This window comes from Zingiber officinale, chromosome 8A (assembly GCF_018446385.1).
Source record: "Zingiber officinale cultivar Zhangliang chromosome 8A, Zo_v1.1, whole genome shotgun sequence".
NCBI lineage: Eukaryota > Viridiplantae > Streptophyta > Magnoliopsida > Zingiberales > Zingiberaceae > Zingiber > Zingiber officinale.
The window spans coordinates 12,735,502-12,753,022 of NC_056000.1; the positions used below are offsets into that span (position 1 = coordinate 12,735,502).

General features: G+C 32.0%; 1 protein-coding gene across 1 annotated transcript; it reads right to left on the reverse strand.

The window, feature by feature from the left end:
• Nucleotides 1-8,340: 8,340 nt before the first annotated feature.
• On the reverse strand, nucleotides 8,341-14,082 carry LOC122012532 (ubiquitin fusion degradation protein 1 homolog). The gene is made up of 11 exons (XM_042569094.1): nucleotides 14,008-14,082; nucleotides 13,746-13,928; nucleotides 11,915-11,955; nucleotides 11,286-11,363; nucleotides 10,771-10,795; nucleotides 10,642-10,674; nucleotides 10,340-10,461; nucleotides 10,094-10,224; nucleotides 9,712-9,935; nucleotides 8,721-8,974; nucleotides 8,341-8,528 (listed from the first exon to the last, which is right to left on the reverse strand). The coding sequence occupies exons 3-11, from the start codon at nucleotides 11,915-11,917 to the stop codon at nucleotides 8,439-8,441; spliced, it is 960 nt and encodes a 319-aa protein (XP_042425028.1). The 5' UTR covers nucleotides 11,918-11,955; nucleotides 13,746-13,928; nucleotides 14,008-14,082; the 3' UTR covers nucleotides 8,341-8,438.
• Nucleotides 14,083-17,521: the final 3,439 nt, after the last annotated feature.

The following is a 17,521-nucleotide window of genomic DNA, read 5'->3' on the forward strand; positions in this document are numbered from 1 at the left end:
TTAACGAGGATAGAAATTGTAGGATAATTAATATGGTGTATAATGAAAATATTTATCTAAATTTATTAAAATAAATTATTTATTTTAAATTTTAAATTTTAAATATAATAATAGAAAAATTGATAAGGATGGTCTCATGCTCTCAACGCAAGCGTCTAATTGTGAAGGTATAAACGTTTGACTTTTATAGCGCCATTGGCATGTAAAATATCCCCATGCTTGACACTATATACCATTCATAATGCACCTCTCTCAGTAGGTGCGTTATAAATGTTCGATGCCACCCCCACGTCAATCACATAACCACATCTATCACGCGGGTGGCTTGGCTTGGACGGCCCGCTCAATAAATAAATAGACAAGGACGAATTATTTGCATTTTAATAAAAAAGTTTGTAGAAATCTTGATTTTTTTGTTTCTTTTTTCCTTTTTGGTTTTGCAAAGGAATATGGGGCTCGAGCCGCTTAAGATGATAATCAGAGCTTTTTCACTGAGCTTTTGTAGGAGGATTAAGACAAGTTTTGGATGGCAAAAAAAATGTGGAGATTGCTTCGATTCATGAATAGAAAGGATTGAGAAGGAGGCATTGATTGATCTTAAATGTTGGAGACAGAGTAGTATCAAAGCTTGTTAGGACAGCTCAAGTGAATAGAACTATAGAAGGGATGTGTCGTTTTGGTTACTATTTGAGGTAGACCATACTCGAATTATGCTCTTAATGATGAATTGACCACTCAAACGAATTTTCAGCTAAGTGTAAGTATAAAAGTCGAGAATGTAAGTTATTTTAAGGAAAGAAATGTGAGTGAGGTATGATGGAAGTGTTTTGCATTGAATTGTTGAAAGAGGACAAATGGCTTTGGAATTAACTAAAACGTATGAATTTTTAAAAGTTACTTTCTGAGTATTGTATTAATTATGTTTTAAATTTATCTGATAAGTAAATTAGAAAGAAAGATTCAGGAAAACTTAAATATTTATTAAAAAAAAAATCATTCAACAGTTGTGAATACTAACCCAAATGGGCAATATTGAATTAACAACGATTTTAACAATGAGAAGGGTCGGCCAATGACAACGACCATCCGATAGCAATGAACTTCTGTCAGCGAATCGCGTAAATCGTATTTAGAAATCATTCAACATCGTGATTCAGAAGGGTAACGAAGAGGCCCGGGGCGTGAGCAAGGCATCTTCTCGCGTCTCAGTTTTTTGGATCAAATATAACTTCCCTAATTAACGAATAACTTCTTTTAATAGATGATTGATCGAAAAAGTATTGAATTGACAAACTGTCCGTTATGAATACTTCTTAATTTATTTTAGAAGTCAATAAAAAAATTTCATATCAAATTTTAACTTACCGAATTAATGAATAATTTTTTTTAATAAATGATTGATCTAAAAATACTGGACTAACAAGCCGTCTGTTACCAGGACCCTCTCAAGGTTCCATGAGGTCCTAGGGTAAAAAAAATATTTAGGTCTTTAATATTTTTTTTTAAAAAAAAATAAAATTTTCTTCACCCTTTTTCATTTGGACTTGGGATTGACAATGACGGATTTATTTTTTTAAAATAAAATATTAATTTAAAATAGATTTTTTGTAAAATTTAGTTTTTTTAACTTTTTGAGATGTAAAATTATTAATTAAATTTTTATATTCAAGTTTTGATAAAAAAATTTTTCTCAATTGATAAAATTGCTAGATTATTTAGGTGGCGTTTGGTTAAATTATGGGAATGACTATGGATATGTATTTGATAGTAAGGTGGAATGAGAATGAGAATAGGAATGAAACCCATCTAGTTATATGGATTTTGTTGATCTCATAAATCTAGAAATCATTCTCAAATTGTCATTCCCAAACACATAATTCAAACACTATCTTTTACTATCATTCCCTCATTTCCAAACTCATCAACCAAACACCCACTAATCTTCTTGAGACATTGTTAAACATAAATAAGACTTTATAACAAGTATAGTTAATAATATTCTATAAATTCATACATTAGGAAAAGAATTTAATTTTTTTATAAGGTTCAATACCTCAAGTGTGATTTTTAATTCTAGATTTATTATTATTATTTTTAAAACTTTTAATTCTAAATAAATTTAAACCATCAATATCATAACATGTCATGTATTAAAAAGTTTTAAGATTTAAATATTTTATTTTTTAAAAACTCATCATCAAGCAATAACTTTTCCACATCATATAAAAAATTTAAATTATCTTCGTATATTCTAGTTTTTCACAAAATTTTGGTTCTATATTCATTTCATTTGCAATCTCTTTGGCAGAAATCACAGCATATATGAATCTATTTTCTCTATAATCATTAAAAAAAAAAGAAATAAAACATTTTAATGATCTAATGCAATAACAATGTTAAGATATTGTAAAAATTTACTAACAATATTAACCACAAATAATATATCATATCTAATAAAAATTTTAAAATTTCAAACTCATATGTTGCTAAAGAATTTGCTTCGCTTTTTATTTTATGATCATCACTAGTTTCTGCAAGTTTATATAAAACTTCTTTTATCCGCAGAGCTTGATATTTTATTACTTTAACACTTTCAAGATGATTTTCTCAACGTATTTGTGATAATAGTTTAAGAGTTAAATTAGAAACATGGTCTTGTAAAATTTGCTATCGTTTTGTAGAAGAAGAAAATAATAAGTAAATACGTTGTATCACACCAAAAAATGTTATAGCTCTCTTTTGTACACCTTGTTGTTTACCTTTCATATTAATCGTATTATCATCTTTTTGTCCTCTTATGTCATTTACATCCAGTTCAATTTTCTTTATTATATTAATAAACGTATAAAAAAGATATTTGTATGATATATCATCTACTTTTAAAAATTTTATAAAATATTTTTCTATTTTGATTGGACTTATTTAAATATCTACACATATTAATATAAGAGACATTTGTTCTTGATGGCTTAATCAGTAGTATAATCAAGTATAACTGAAAGGTATTTTGCTTCTTTTATTTTTTTTAATTATAATATTATTTACTTCTTTTCTTAATATATTTATTAACTCATTTTGTATATTATGACCAAGATAATGATTATGAATTTGATCATTTTGAATAATATGTTCTTGCATTATAGGATCAAATTCTATAATCATTTCAATTAAATCTAAAAAATTTCTATTGTTATCTTGATAAATTTTCTCATTTGTACCATGAAATGCCAACTTATTTTTTGCAAGATTTTTAACTATAGTAATAATTCTTATTAATACCTTCTTCAAATGTTTTTTTTTCCTTATTTATTTTTTCTTGTAAATTTTAATCAATGGTTTTATTTTTAAGAAATCTCATTTCAATATTAATATTTGATGAATTCAATTTGTGATCATTAGAAAGTTCTTGATAGATTTCTTTTTATCATAAAGTATTATCTTCCGGTGAAAATTCAATTAGTTTTTTATTTAAATTTTTAATTATATTACTTTCTGAGTTTTGATTTTGATTATTAATAATAAATCTATAAGTGTGTCTTTTTGAGATTGAATAAATTTTTCTATTTTTTTTTGATACGTTTTATATAGCCAGAATCATAGTTTTTTATAGACATATTTATATTAAAATAATAATAAAAATAAAATATAAGTCTCTACTATTTTATCAAAATAAAATTACTTAGAATTAAATGAACAATAAAATCCTATTTAATTTTAATTTGATGCTTTTTCAAACTGATTATTGACTATTATCTGTACAAGTATAATCATAAAATATAAAATATTAAATTTGATTTGAATCGATTAACTTAAGTGGTTTATAATAAACTGTACTTAATAAATATATAATAAATCAAATAAGTGCACTTAAAGATTATTAAAAATATATGAATCATATTTTATGGTTTTTTAAGTGCATAAATCATGTTTATGATGGTAGTAATTTGTTTGCATCGAGAAAGGAAAAATGGGGGAAAATTTCATACAATTACTAATAATCTATTTTTCCAGCGATATTTGAGTCCATTTCATCCATAATTTATTATTTATACAGAACAATAAAGAACATTTCGAGAATAAAGAAAAGATCGAAAAAATATTACCCGACGATCGAGGAATGCAAAGGACGTCTTGTCGTCTTCTGAGACTGAAAGAATCATTGACGAGACAACGAGGGACAAAAAAATACAAATTATAAAGGATGAGACTTAGAGAATGAGAATATGAAAAGAAGAATAGAACAACAACAACAACCAAGCATTTTCCCACTAGGTGGGGTCGGCTGTATGAATCCTTTTACGCCATTGAGCTCTATCTCTTACTATATCATCATTTATATTTAAATACATTTTATCTTATTTTATTGTTGCTAACCAAGTCTTTTTTTGTCTTCCTCTTCCTTGTTTGATATGCATGTTTATCATAGTTTCACATCGCCTAACTGGAGCATTTATTGGTCGTCTAAGTACATATCCGTACCATCTTAAACGTGTCTCTCGGAGATTTTCCTCAATAGATGCAATTCCGACTTTCTCTCTAATACTCTCATTTCTTATTTTGTCCATCCTCGTATGGCCACACATCCACCTTAACATCCTCATCTCTACAACTCTCATCTCTGCTCATGTGCTCGAGTCATAGCCTAACATTCAGCTCCATCTAATATAGCAGGTCTAACTGCAATTTTATAGAATTTACCTTTAAGTTTAAGAGGTACTTTACGGTCACACAAAACACTCGATGCTCCCCTCTATTTCACCCATCCTGCTTGTATTCTACGTAAGACATCTCTCTCAATCCCTCCATCGTTTTGCAAAAATAATCCTAAATATTTAAATCTCTCGGTTCTGGGCAACTCATCCTCTCATATTTTAACAATTATCTCATTACTTCTAATATTGTTAAATTTAAATTCTATATATTCTGTTTTTAATCTACTACCCTTAAACCTTTCCCTTCTAGTGTTTCCCGCCAAGATTTTAGTTTAGCATTTACTCCTTCACGTGTTTCATCTACCAAAATAATATAATCTGCAAATAACATGTACCACGGTACTGTGTGTTGAATGTGCGCAGTGAGTTCGTCTATAATTAGTGTAAAAAGATAGGGACTTAGAGCTAATCCTTGATGTAACCCTATCTTTATTGGAAATGTTTCAGTTACTCCACCTGAAGTCTTTACTCTAGTCATTACATCCTCGTACATATCCTTAATTAGGTCAATATATGTTATGCTAACACCCCTCTTTTCTAGAATTCTCCATATAATTTTTATTGGGACTCTATCATATGTTTTTTCTGAGTCAATGAATACCATGCGTAGATCTTGTTTTTGCTCCCTATTTTTCAATTAATTGTCTAAGAAGATGTATAACTTCTATTGTCGACCTTTCAAAAATTAACCCAAATTGATTTTCGGTCACTGTGGCCTCCTTCCTTAATCTTTTTCTATTACTTTTTCCCAAAGTTTTATAGTATGACTCATTAGTTTAATACCCCTATAGTTTGCACAATTTTGTACATCTCCTTTGTTCTTATATAAGGGAACTAGAGTACTTATCATCCATTGATCAGATATTTTTTTCGTTTTCAATATCATGTTAAATAATTTTGTAAGTCATTCTACCATGTTTCGTTAGGCACTTCCATACCTCTATCGGAATATCATCTGGTCCAACGGCTTTTCCATTATGCATCTCATTTAAAGTTTGTTTTACTTCTAAAGTTTGAATTCTATGATAAAAATTAAAATTTCAATGTCATTTGACCTACTTAAATTATCTAAGTTAAATTGGTCACCTAAACCTTCATTAAAAAGTTGATGAAAATACCTCTTCCACCGCTCTTTTATTTCTCCATCGTTTACTAATACCCTATTACTTTCATCTTTAATACATTTTATTTGGCTAACATTTTTTTTTCTCACTTTAACTATTCTATAAATGTCTCTTTTCCCTTCTTTTGTATCCAATTTTTGATATAATCGTTCAAAAGTTTTATTTTTTGCTTCAATCACTACTTTCTTATCTTCTTTCTTGGCTATTGTATATTTTTTAAATTTTCTTTTTTCTTACAAATATATAATTCATTATAAGCTATTGGTTTTTCCTTCACTTTCTCTTGTACGTTTTTTATTTCACCACCAAGATTCCTTAGTTAGTGGTGCATGCCCCTTTAACTCACCGAGTACACTCTTAGCTACTATTTTCAACTTTGATACCATCTTATCCCATATTGTATTAGAGAGATCGTATATTTCACCTAATGTTTGTACTTCTACCTTCTCCTTAAATATATTTTACTTTCCATCCTTTAACTTTCACCACTTAATTATAGGAATCGTATATAATTTTCTTTCTATTAATACTATGTTTGAGGTGTATATCCAACACTACTAACTTATATTGGATAGTTAAGTTTTCTCCATGGATGACTTTGCAATCTTTACAAATCTTTCTATCTTTATTCCTAACCATAAGAAAGTTAATTTGCGATTTATTATTCCCACTTTTGAATATGACTAATTGTTCTTCTCTTTTCTTAAAAAACATATTAGCTAATATAAGATCATATGCTATCGCAAATCTAATATAGTTTTCTCTTCCTCATTTCTCGTTCCAAACCTATAACTCCCATGTACCCTCTCATATTCTTCATTTTTCACTCCGACATGTCCATTTAGATCACCTCCCATTAAAATCATTTTATTTGGTGGAATATTTTGTAATATTTCATCTAAGTCCTCCCAAAACTTTGATTTGGTAGCTTCATCTAATCATATTTGTGGTGTATATACGCTAATTATGTTCATAGTTTCTTTCGTCACTATTATCTTAAGAATTCTATCACATTTTCTAACTACTCCTACAACTTCATCTTTTAACAAACTATCTACAATAATACCCGCTTCATTTCTTGCTTTACTCTTTCCAGTGTACCATAACTTAAAACTCGAGTTTTCTATCATCTTTGTCTTCTCGCCTATCTATTTTGTCTCTTGTACACACAAAATACTAATTCTTCTTCTAATCATCATATCTACTACCTCATTAATTTACCGGTGAGAGTTCCTATGTTCCATGTTACAAATATTAGATTATTAGTTTTTCTATCATATTTATTCTTATCCAACATATGGTTTGAGAACTCTTGCGTATTTAACATTACATCTAAGCTCTCATGGAGATGTAGCGGTCCATTCTGAGATGTTACAGTCGAACCCTGTAATGCGAACTCTTGCATATTTAGTACTACACCCAAGTTCTGGAGATGCAACGATCCTTGCCGAGACGTTATAGTCAGAACCTGCAATGCGTTCCTTCCGGGAAACAACCTAGCATTAGCACAATAGTTTAATGAATCCATTCATTGAATATTTATTATAGTTTTGATATTGGCTGACAACTTAACATAACCCTATTTTTTATCCAAACTTGGGATCGGTCATCATGGACGGAGAATATGAAAAGAAGAATGTAATGAAAAAAAAATCAAATTCTACCGTGGTTGTTTTATATAGGATTGTAGGAGAATATAATAATTATAATTAATATATAATTAATTAAAATTATTTTTCCCGTTGGAATGAATGGCTGTGCAGTGTGCACTGTTGTGTACAGAAATCGAAACTAAATAGCGGCTCTGATCAGAATTAAGTTTCAATTATTAAATCTATTTAATTTTTTTTTAATACTAATGACACTAATTTTATTGGAGCCTAGGCATAGATAAATTAGAGCACTAGGCAATCTTAATAGCTTATGCTTGACCAATTTATTTTAGAGACCGATAAAAAATTTCTATAAAACTGAACTGACTACTCATAAAATTATTCAACGTAAATTAGACATTTAATTAATATCAACTTAAAAAATAATTGTGAAGAATTTTCTCTTCAATAATAGAAAGCGAGAGCCGTCTGAATAGATAACCACAAATGTCTTTCGATTTACCCTGATATCAATGAAATTTTTTTGTGAAATTGAATTCAACATTCCAGAATTAATCTAATTCGGTTCTTAGAACTAGATATGATGTCAAATAATTTTTTTAAAAAAAAAGACCTACGTTTAATGATCTAATTTTTGCTTAGATATTCATGGAAAAAATTTATAAAAAGAAAAAATAATCAAACATTAAAAAATGGATATTAGTAAGATCCTGAGACAGACGAATGAAGATTTAGTACGCTAGCTTAGGCTGTATCTTTTCTGCAGACTGCAGGTAACTCCAGAATCACACGCTATCAACTATCAAGTTATTAACAAATGAAAAGACTATAATAAATGCAGCAGTTACCATTAGTCAACAACTAATTAAACCAGCTGGAAACAGATACTCGAAACATAAACTCTTTAAGTCATACATTAAAAGTATTAGAAATATTTTTCGAGTAAGAGAGACTTTATAGAAACCTTTTTAACATTCTAGGGCAGTTGTTTAACCCTTCAATGAATATTTCTTCCCAGTAAATGGCTGGAACTTCGGTTCTTCTTCTTTTGCAGGTTCTTTTGTTTCCTTAGGGGCAACCTACAAAGGAATTTAAAATAAATTTCTTTTGTTTCCTTATGAATCAAGATTTGAACTTTAACCTAACATGGTTATTGAATAGGCTTGATGGAGCAAAAATTAGCACATCATTGTTGCAAAATTGGCTTCAAGTATGCTTTTGATTTCTTATAACAAAGAACTTGTTAGTAATAAAAGAAATTAGTATTGCACCTGGGCTTCTTTTGGAGCACGGTTTGCATTTGAACCAAAAACAAGCTTCCCCTTAGTTTGGCGGGAAGTGCTGGCCTCGGAAGTTGAAGGTGATATTGGCTTCGTACTGCTTGCAGTTTCAGACTTTTTGTCTTGCATTGGTGAAGAATCGCTTGAAAAAACCTCCTTTGCTGGCTTTCCATCCAGCCTTCTTCCAAAGCCAGTAAACGCAGTAAATTTTCTTTCAACTTCAGCTTCATTTTGTGGTTCATGAGCTGAAATTATATTAATTTATGTCATAAAAAAATAAAAGATTTTGATAAATAATATCTTGAATGCATATCAGCTGAAGTACATTAAACAACATTAACAAATATAAGCGGCGCAAAAAAAAAAAGGCACAAGATAAGAACACAGATTCTATTTATTTCAGTAGCTCTATGTTCATGGAAAATTAGCTTGTTTGTACTCGTGTCATGGTATACTCAAAGTCAAGTTTTATGGTATATTCCTTGGCAATGCCAACTGTCTATTCCAACAACCCTCATTTGACCCACACTAGCCTTCTATCTATATATCAGTCTCTTGAGAATATTTGTTTCATAAGCAACACTAATTTTGAACATTATTAAGATAGTACACCCATTGAAGAATCCTTTTAGAAATCAAATAGCTACCAAACGCAGCTCTACAAAGCTATATTACTTATTTTGACATATCTACCATTAGTGTAACAGAGTCAAAAGTACATAATTAAAATTATTAACTTTTTGGAGGACTGAAAATTCTTTGCACTAATTTCAAGTATATGCATCCCAAGGCGCAATTAGTTAAATTAGTAAAGGCCTTGGTTACACATACTTTTGCCAATAATTAATCATAGCATGGCTAAAAATTTAAACTCGAAGCAGAAAACCTTGACCAAAAAATCAAACAAATTAAAAAGTACATGAAAGAAAGAAAAAAAAAAACTTGTAGGTATAAATTAAAAAAAAATAGCCTGAATATAAACCTTGTTCCACTTTTTTGCTTGTAGGTACAGAAGCTTGTGGCCGCTCTGGTTCTTTATAATCAAGAGGCGGTGCAAAATCAACCTCACAGTCGGTCTCAATAATGCTGATTGCAGATGAGGGCTTTGTTTCGATTATATCTATGTAGTATTTCTTATTGTTGTATGCTACCATTATACTGTCACCGGTCGTCAAACAAGAGAAGTTTCTTAAAGTTGTTTCCAAGCTGCAACAACTCAAAAAGAAAATATGCTTAGATGTATGAAGCTAAAGTTGTAACTACCTTGATGTACACAACGCATTAAATGAACCAAGGAAAAAAATAAGAAACATAAATATAATTAGATGACGCTAAATTAACTAGCAAACAAGAGGTTTACGAACATAGCCTTGGGGTTTGAAATATCCAGAAAGTCTTTTGTATGAGGCTGCAGCTTCACATATGTACCCTTTGGGAGGGTTGCATTTTTGACACGGACAATATCTCCCTCTTGCAGAAGTAAATTTTGCATCATCTGAAGGATAAGAAGAAATGAACCATAATACCTTACACAGAGGACCATAAATCATATTTTTTTTACAATTAAACAGGAAGATAAATATGCAAAAGAAATTCAAGGTCTAGCCTACCCAATATGGCATGTATATCATTCCTTCTTCTGCTATAAATTCTAGAACACCACAGTGAGAAACTCTTTCTGTTGCACCATTGTACAACTCAAATAACATCGGATAATCAATATGTAAAGAAGCTGTGAAGTACAAAAAAACATCAAATGGAAGTGAAATAAAAAAATTAATGACTATACAATAGACCTAGAAATTGAATTAATATAAGAGATTATAAATTTCAAGCAAATGTTACTGTGAATGACAGTGGATATAGTGGAGAAAAATAACTATGAACCTACAGTGCAAACATTTCAACTTACCAAGACGGTCAAGAGCAGAGGGTGGCATTATGACTGAAAGAATAAAAGTAAATCAAGTTAAAGAGGGCTAAAATGTATATAAAAGAAAACTACAATAACAACATAAGGATCAAGGAACAACTTGCTTACTTTTATCCCCCATCTCCAGTTGAGGCTGCATAGATAGGAGATTATTTTTTTGTTAAAACAAACTTCAACAAATTAAACTAAAACTTATTTGTTTTAAGCAAGGTCAACTAATTTTAAATGTACACTAGTATATTATGAAAAATACTAAGCTATGCAGTAAGCTGTGAGTATTTGATTGCATGATTGTTAAGATTGCAATCCTATCGTTATGAGTTAGAATCTTGTAATACTATGGCCAAAATTGCCACTAAACAATCCAAATCACTTGGTTGGAATCTCAAGATCCAATATTAATTATTTGTCCTTGATCCTCACAGTTATAAACTCATGGAATATACTAACAAACTCAAATAGAAACTTCTAAAACTCCAATTTCAGTATATTGTGAAGACATTTCTGAGAAAAGCAAACTCCAACTTCAGTATTTGATTGCAAGCCAAATAGTAAGACTGTTCAACGAGTATAGAAACAATAAGTGTAAACAGTCATCAATTGAAGAGAGAAGAATTCCAAACCTTATCAATGAATGAAGCTGGATAGCAAAGGTAAGACTGCTCAAATGAATTCCCATGGTAATTAAATCCTCCAAATAGCTGAAACAGAAATAATTGAATGTTTAAGATAAACTAAATAATGGCATAGAAGAAAAAAAATTAAAGATCCCAATCAAGCATATATATGAAGAAGTTGTCTCAGTATACATTACATTATTCTTAGTCACCCAGAATACCTTTCTAAACATTGTGCAAAATTATACATAAGGACACAAATTTGAGTCTCTCTTAATTGCCCAGCACCTTTTCTAAAGCAAACCTCCAAAAAGGATCACATGAGTACAACAAGACAAATTTGAAAATAAATATATGTACTTGCATAGCATACCAAGCACTTCAGGTACAAGTCTATACTGACAATCACTCAATGGACATATGAATTCTCCTATTCTCTGGCAGAAGCTAACAGAATGTGAAATAAATAATTAACACGTTCTTCATATGGGAGATGAAAATAATCCATGATTGAAATGCCAAAGTTATTGTTTTTCATTGACAAGATGCTTAGTGACTTTTAAAGCAATGAAAAAACAATTTGTTGAAATAGAATTCAGGAAAGCCAAAAGCTTTAAAACAGTAAAATAGCATACCATCTTGTGTCCAAATTGAAGTTCTTGTCCCTTCAAACAACCTAGTCGAAATCAAATAGTCAATGTAATCCACATAAGTTTAAGGAAAAATTTTCAATACTATGTTGAACAAATTTAAGCTAAAGGTCATCTAGATCAGATGGTGCTTTGAGTAATATGAAGGAATTTTGGGAATCTTGGCATTAATCTTCGTTCTTCAATAAAATTTCAAAACTTTCTAGAAGGGAATGTGATTACAACTGGTAGCTTCATCCATAATAATACAATTACAGTGTTCCAAATAGTCCAAGTCCAATCTAGAACAGCCGATTAAATTTGGAATTTGCCTTTGCAATCCAGTTTTTGCTGAGAAATCAGCAAATAGAAGCAATGAAACAAAAATTTTCACACAAAGAATATCAACTATAGTGGAAATCTGATGCAACCAGGGATGGGTGAGAGAGAATCAGGTGAATCATCCTATTTGTGAAGATTGGTGCTAGAGGAGAAAGGAGAAGGTAATAATTTAGAAGAAATGAAAAGAAAGAGAGCGCGCCATGATCTTGTGGTTGTGGAAGAGAAGAAAAGGCCATCAGTGGAAAATTTTTGATAGCTGCTGGATGTCAGAGGGTGGAGAACTTGTGTGTTTGCATGCGTGGGGGGAAAAGTTCTAGAGAGATGAAAATAGGTATTATGGCAATTGATATATAAAAAGGTTACTACAATTTATATAATATAAGTGTGTACATTTGTATTTACAACCAAATTGTTACCAGAAAATACAACTAGTAGGTTCCCAACTTGTTTATGGACAAACAGTTTGAAATTTGAAACCTTCACCTTTATTTCTAGCCTAAATCTGAACACAAAATAAATAGAGCAAAAACAAAAACAAAGCTACAAGCAAACTAAAGTCAGATTGACACTGAAGTATAAACAAAGTGGCAAAAATAGCTTCTAGAAATTTACTATGGACTTCACTAATTGCTGTTGTATATTTCGTGAACCATTCTCTACAGTAGTTTAGTTGGGAAAAAAAAAAGAAAAATACAACACACAAAATTAAACATCATCCAACAAGCTGAGAAACCCAGATACTTCTGCAAAAGGTAATCATGGAAAGTTACAGTAAGTATAGCATCTAAATACTTATTAGGAGTGCCAATCAAATAACTGATGGATCACCATATACTAGGCCTTCAAGTATCCTAAGTGATCATATTATAAGTTTAGTCTAGGCGCTAATTAGATCTACGAGAGTCAGTTGTGCAACTTACAGGTTTAGCCAACCAGCTTAAACTACAGTTTACCTCATTTCTCAAACTACAGCAATGAGCCTCTAGGCAGTTAGGATTTAATGGTGACATTTTCATTTTAAAAGTTATACAGCATGGGGATCAACTAATGAATAACCGATAGGGACACATAGATGCAAAAAACCAATTCAGCGAGATGTGGAGAAAGATAAACGGAATATATGAAATCATAAAAGCTCAAGCAGAAAAATAAGAAGAAAAAACAATATCAATCCGTATAACGAGCATCGATAGAAAATTGGGATAGCCGGCCACATAGTAATTAGTAAGAAACCCCACAGCCAAAACAACAATAATAATAAATTGAAGAAAAAGCATGCACATATCCGAATCAGTTACGATGTTGAAATTCAGACTTGGTTCGCAAAGCCGAATACAAAGTCAATAAAACAAAATTGTTAAAACCTAGGTCTGGATCATTGAAGCAATAGTTCGAATGTAGTAGTGAAGCCAACAGATTCTCCTACATCTGCCCCAAAAAAACAAATTTCGAAGCCCTAGAACCCTGCCACACAAACATGCGCATAAAGATCGACCTGATAGCTGCCGAGTCTTGATCAGCAGCAAGCGAAGCGAGGAAGAGGCTCGTTGCAGTCCGTGAAGTGCTCGGTCGAGATCGTAAAGGGTGCAACCTCAAACAAAACAAGCGCACGCTAGCGTAGGATTGAAGAGGATACGGATTTCTTCCTTCGTCAGCGGATGGGAGGTTGGGAAATTCCCTAGTGGAATTGCTTAACCGTGTTTTTGATAGAAGAAAGAGGTCGATTTGGAGGTGAACGGGAATCGGAGAAGGCGTACCTCTGGATCGCCTAAATGCGAAACGCTGGGACCAGAATAATATACCTTCCTTGATTGAAAGAAAATAGAAATGGAAAAGGCTTGGCCTCGTAGTGAAAAATATAATTATATATATATTATCGCACCAAGTATATAAATTTTTTTAGTTTTTTTTTTAAATTAGGGTTCAGAATTTAGAGTTTAATTTTAGGGTTTAGAATTTGTGTTATAGTATTAAAATTAAATAAATTAAAAATAATTATGTGTTCACAAGAGGAGAGGTATAATTTTTTTCCTTTTATTTTTCTAAACCTAATTTTTCGAGTAATGATACGCAGAGAGAAAAAATTTCAGAAAAAAATTCAGGATAGACACATAAATTAATAACACATCATTTTTATTATTGTGGGCCTTATCACTTTATGTATCTATCGTTGAGATTTTTCCGAAGATTTTTATCTTTGTATATCATTTTTTCTATGTCGTGTCATTTGTTTTTTCCTTTTATTTTCTTAAACCACTTTTCCTCTCTGGTCATTTTCCTAGTTAGGTTTTGACGAAGTTGTTTCTCTTTCGCCACGACGTCGTCCTTCCGTTCCTCACTTGTCGATCCTGACTCGCCATTCCTGTTCCTCACAGTTCCTCGCTTGTCGATCCGTCGTTCGTATTTAGGGATGACAATTTCTTTTGAACCCGTACCATCTTGATGCTGATTTATAAAAATTAGTGCCAATATTAATGCTAATTTTAGAGTTTAGGGTGCTGATTTTTATAAACCAACACCATTTTTATAAAAAAACAACACCACTTTAATACTGATTTTAGGATTTATAAATCACAGCAAAATTTTGATGCTAATTTTCGGATTTAGAATTTAGGATTTAAAGGATTGGTTTTTACAAACCAACACTAAGTTAGTGTTTATTTTTACAAACCAACACTTAAGTGTATGGTGCTGGTTTGGTGGTCCACCACCAACACTACTTTGGTGATGGGTGCTAGTTTTTAAATACTAGCAACACCTTGGTTCTAGTTTTTAAAAATAAGTACTAAGGTGATGATGTTTTTTTAAAAATCAGTATTACAGTAATTGTATGCAACAATTAAAGGAGAGAGAAGAGAACTATTACATTCAGTATTTATAATTATTTCTATACATAACAGAAATTAGTCGACCAATGAATAATATCAAAAGATGTAAATCTATTTAATCTTCCTTTTTAGTTAAAATTTATTCATTCTAATCAGTTGTTTTTCTAGTTATGTCCTGTAGATTGAATCATCTATAGCCATAGGATACATGCTAAAGTAGCAGACGCTGATTAAAACTTCAAGTAAACAGCTAAATAGTCACTAAGGGCAAAATTAATATTAACTTATAATCTCAAAGGTCTCACATAGTAAAGAAATAGGGATCCATTCTTCTATTACCTTTATTATCACAATAGCACATGTGGTATGAATCACATGCTACGATATTATTCTCTTTACTAAAAAGAGCACATGTTTTTTCCTCAAATTTAAAATTGTATAGATTTTGATCTAAACATATCTAATGTCTAATTCTGAATTCAACATATGAATTCTAATCTAGCTTTCAACAAATTCAGTAAATGGTAGGGTCATTACTTCGATCATTATTAACATATAAATAATCTCAAATTGACACAATTATCAATGCGACCTTAACTTATGGATTTGTCTATGTTCACAGCTACATAAGTTATCCCATAAGGAACTGTCTTACTTCTATTTATACTCAACAAACAGAGATGATTGCTCATGTGAGTGGACCAATCTCAACCTGTCAACATACTCATCGAGATCTTATATGAATATAGCAAAATCATATACATTGAATAAATTATGGCAAATTATACAATCAAATCACAATATCTGATTGTAATTATAATGTTGTTACATTCTACAAAGTCTCAAAGACTTTACATGTTCTTTAAATGACTCTTTAGTCATTAGCTTAGTAAAAGGATCTGGAAGCATAGCATGTGTAGAGACATAATCAAGAATTACTTTTCTTTTAGCCACAATACCCCTCTCAAAATTATATTTTATATCTATATGCTTGCCTTTGTTGTGATTTTGGGATCCTTGGAAAAAACTATTACAGCTTGACTATCACAGTAGACAGTTATTAGACTCCCACTGTCCTCAGTAATCTTCAAATGCTTTAGGAACCTTCTCAACCATATTGCTTCTTGCACAGTCGCTGAACATGTCACATATTCAACTTCTATAGTTGACAAAGCTACACAAGATTGTTTCTTACTGTTCCATGAGATGACGTCATCATTCAGCAAGAACGCATAGCCTGATGTGGATTTTGTTGGTGCGGTTAGCACTAACGGTTTAACTCAGGTTTTGATGAATGACAAAATAGGTTAAGTTAGTCTTGTTGTTGATCTAACATTCTAACCGAGTGTGCAAGCGAAGTCCAGACAGGTCGACGGGCTAGCCAGATGTCTGGCACGAAGCCCAGCTAGGTCGACGGGCCGACCGGATAGCTGGCACGAAGTCCAAGCGGGTCGACGGACTGACTGAACACTTGGCATGAAGTCCAGCTAGGTCGACGGGCTGACCAGATAGCTGGAGAGAAGTCCAAGAGGGTCGACGGGCTGACCAGACGCTTGGCGAGAAGTCCAGCTAGGTCGACGAGCTGATCGGATAGCTGGCGAGAAGTCCAAACGGGTCGAAGGGTTGACCGGACGTCTGGAGGGTAAGTAAAGGTAAGTCACTGGAAGGGAGTGACTGTGAGGACACGTTCCCGGGAAGGGAACATTAGGCGTCGATCCGGCTTAGATCCATTTCGGATATCTAAGTCGAGAACGTGACTAGATTCCGGTCTCGAAAAGATGGAATCTAAGTCATACTCTTGACATTGAATTTATAAATTGTGCTAACACTTTGTTTTGTAGGAAACATATTATATATTTGCCTTGGACTAACCTTGTCTTGTAGGAGAAGGAATCTCTGGAGAAAGGTTGTCCGGGCGCCCGGAGGGGATCCGGACGCCCGGGAGGCAACTTCTATCCTGATCGCGTCGTCGCCACGTGGAGCTCGCTGGTTGGACCTGCCACATCTCACCAGGGTGCCCGGAAGGGATCCGGGGCGCCCCGAGCCTCATATAAAAGGAGGGTTAGAGGTGGAGCCTAAGAACAACAACTGACAAGAAAATCTTCTACTACTTGCTCTGCGCTCCTGCGACGCTAACGAAGCTCCGACAACACACTTTTTCCTTTTCGATTTATTCCTTTGTCGGTATTGCTTTTACTTTCATCAGCATTTTAGCATATAGTTTGTAATAATTTTCGAACGACTAGTGATTGCCCACCGAAAACACTCAACGAGTGTGGCCCTTGGAGTAGGAGTCGACACAGGTTCCGAACCAAGTAAAATTGGTCTGCGTTAGCATTGCTTACTTTTTCAGCTGCGCTCAACTCTTTTCGAAAGAATTTTTCGTAATCGATATTCACCCCCCCTCTATCGAAACATTACGATCCAACAAGTAGTATCAGAG